Here is an 858-nt window from a genome sequence, read left to right on the forward strand (position 1 = left end):
CTCATTGAGGTTCCTGCTCTGGCAGGGGGTTGGACTGGATGATCTTTCGAGGTCCCTTCCCATCCCTGACATCCTGTGACTCTGTGATTTTGTGACCCTTCTACCTCTCTGGCTTCTCCAGAGCTCTTCAGCATGTCCCTCAACGCCAAGACTAAAGTGCGAGGGTTGATTGAAATCATCTCCAACGCTGCTGAGTACGAGAACATCCCCATCAGGCACCACGAGGACAATCTGCTGCGGCAGGTGAGCGGCAGGTCTGGGGCTGGAGGGGACAGACGTGGGTTCCTGCAGTGTCAGGAGAAGGAAGCTGCCCAAGTTTTTGTCTCTGTAGGGTTTAAAGCACTGATGGGTTTATAATTTCTCTCCATAGTTGGCCCAGAAAGTTCCCCACAAACTGACCAACCCCAAATTCAACGATCCCCACGTCAAGACCAACCTCCTGCTGCAGGCTCACCTGTCCCGCATGCAGCTGAGCGCCGAGCTGCAGTCGGACACCGAGGAAATCCTCAGCAAGGTGTGACGGGGCGGGTGGGACCTGCCCACCTCACCTGTGTCACCGTGTCGTGTCGTGTCACCTCTTTCTGACCTGTCCCCATCCCTCACTTCCAGGCCATCCGGCTGATCCAGGCTTGTGTGGACGTGTTGTCCAGCAACGGTTGGCTCCGCCCTGGCCGCCATGGAGCTGGCGCAGATGGTGACACAGGCCATGTGGTCCAAGGATTCCTACCTCAAGCAGCTGCCTCACTTCACCTCCGAGCACATCAAGCGCTGCACCGACAAGGTAAAGCTGGGGAGGGGAAGAGCTGCTGGTCCTGTCCTCACCCACTGAGGAGCCCCTGGGGTCAGCGTGGGGCTGAG

The 858-nt window shown here is 57.9% G+C and overlaps 1 protein-coding gene across 1 annotated transcript in view; it reads left to right on the forward strand.

Annotated features, from left to right (window-relative positions):
• LOC104529070 (U5 small nuclear ribonucleoprotein 200 kDa helicase) overlaps nucleotides 1–781 on the forward strand; it is a gene marked incomplete at both ends in the record, with an annotated part of 1,636 nt that extends 855 nt beyond the window's left edge. Inside the window, 4 exon segments of the mRNA XM_010173256.1 lie at nucleotides 122–243; nucleotides 371–514; nucleotides 610–662; nucleotides 664–781. Coding sequence (XP_010171558.1) covers nucleotides 122–243; nucleotides 371–514; nucleotides 610–662; nucleotides 664–781 — 437 coding nt within the window.
• Between the last annotated feature and the right edge of the window lie 77 nt (nucleotides 782–858).

The sequence above is a fragment of the Antrostomus carolinensis genome, unplaced genomic scaffold, assembly GCF_000700745.2.
Source record: "Antrostomus carolinensis isolate BGI_N321 unplaced genomic scaffold, ASM70074v2 scaffold38428, whole genome shotgun sequence".
Taxonomy (NCBI): domain Eukaryota; kingdom Metazoa; phylum Chordata; class Aves; order Caprimulgiformes; family Caprimulgidae; genus Antrostomus; species Antrostomus carolinensis.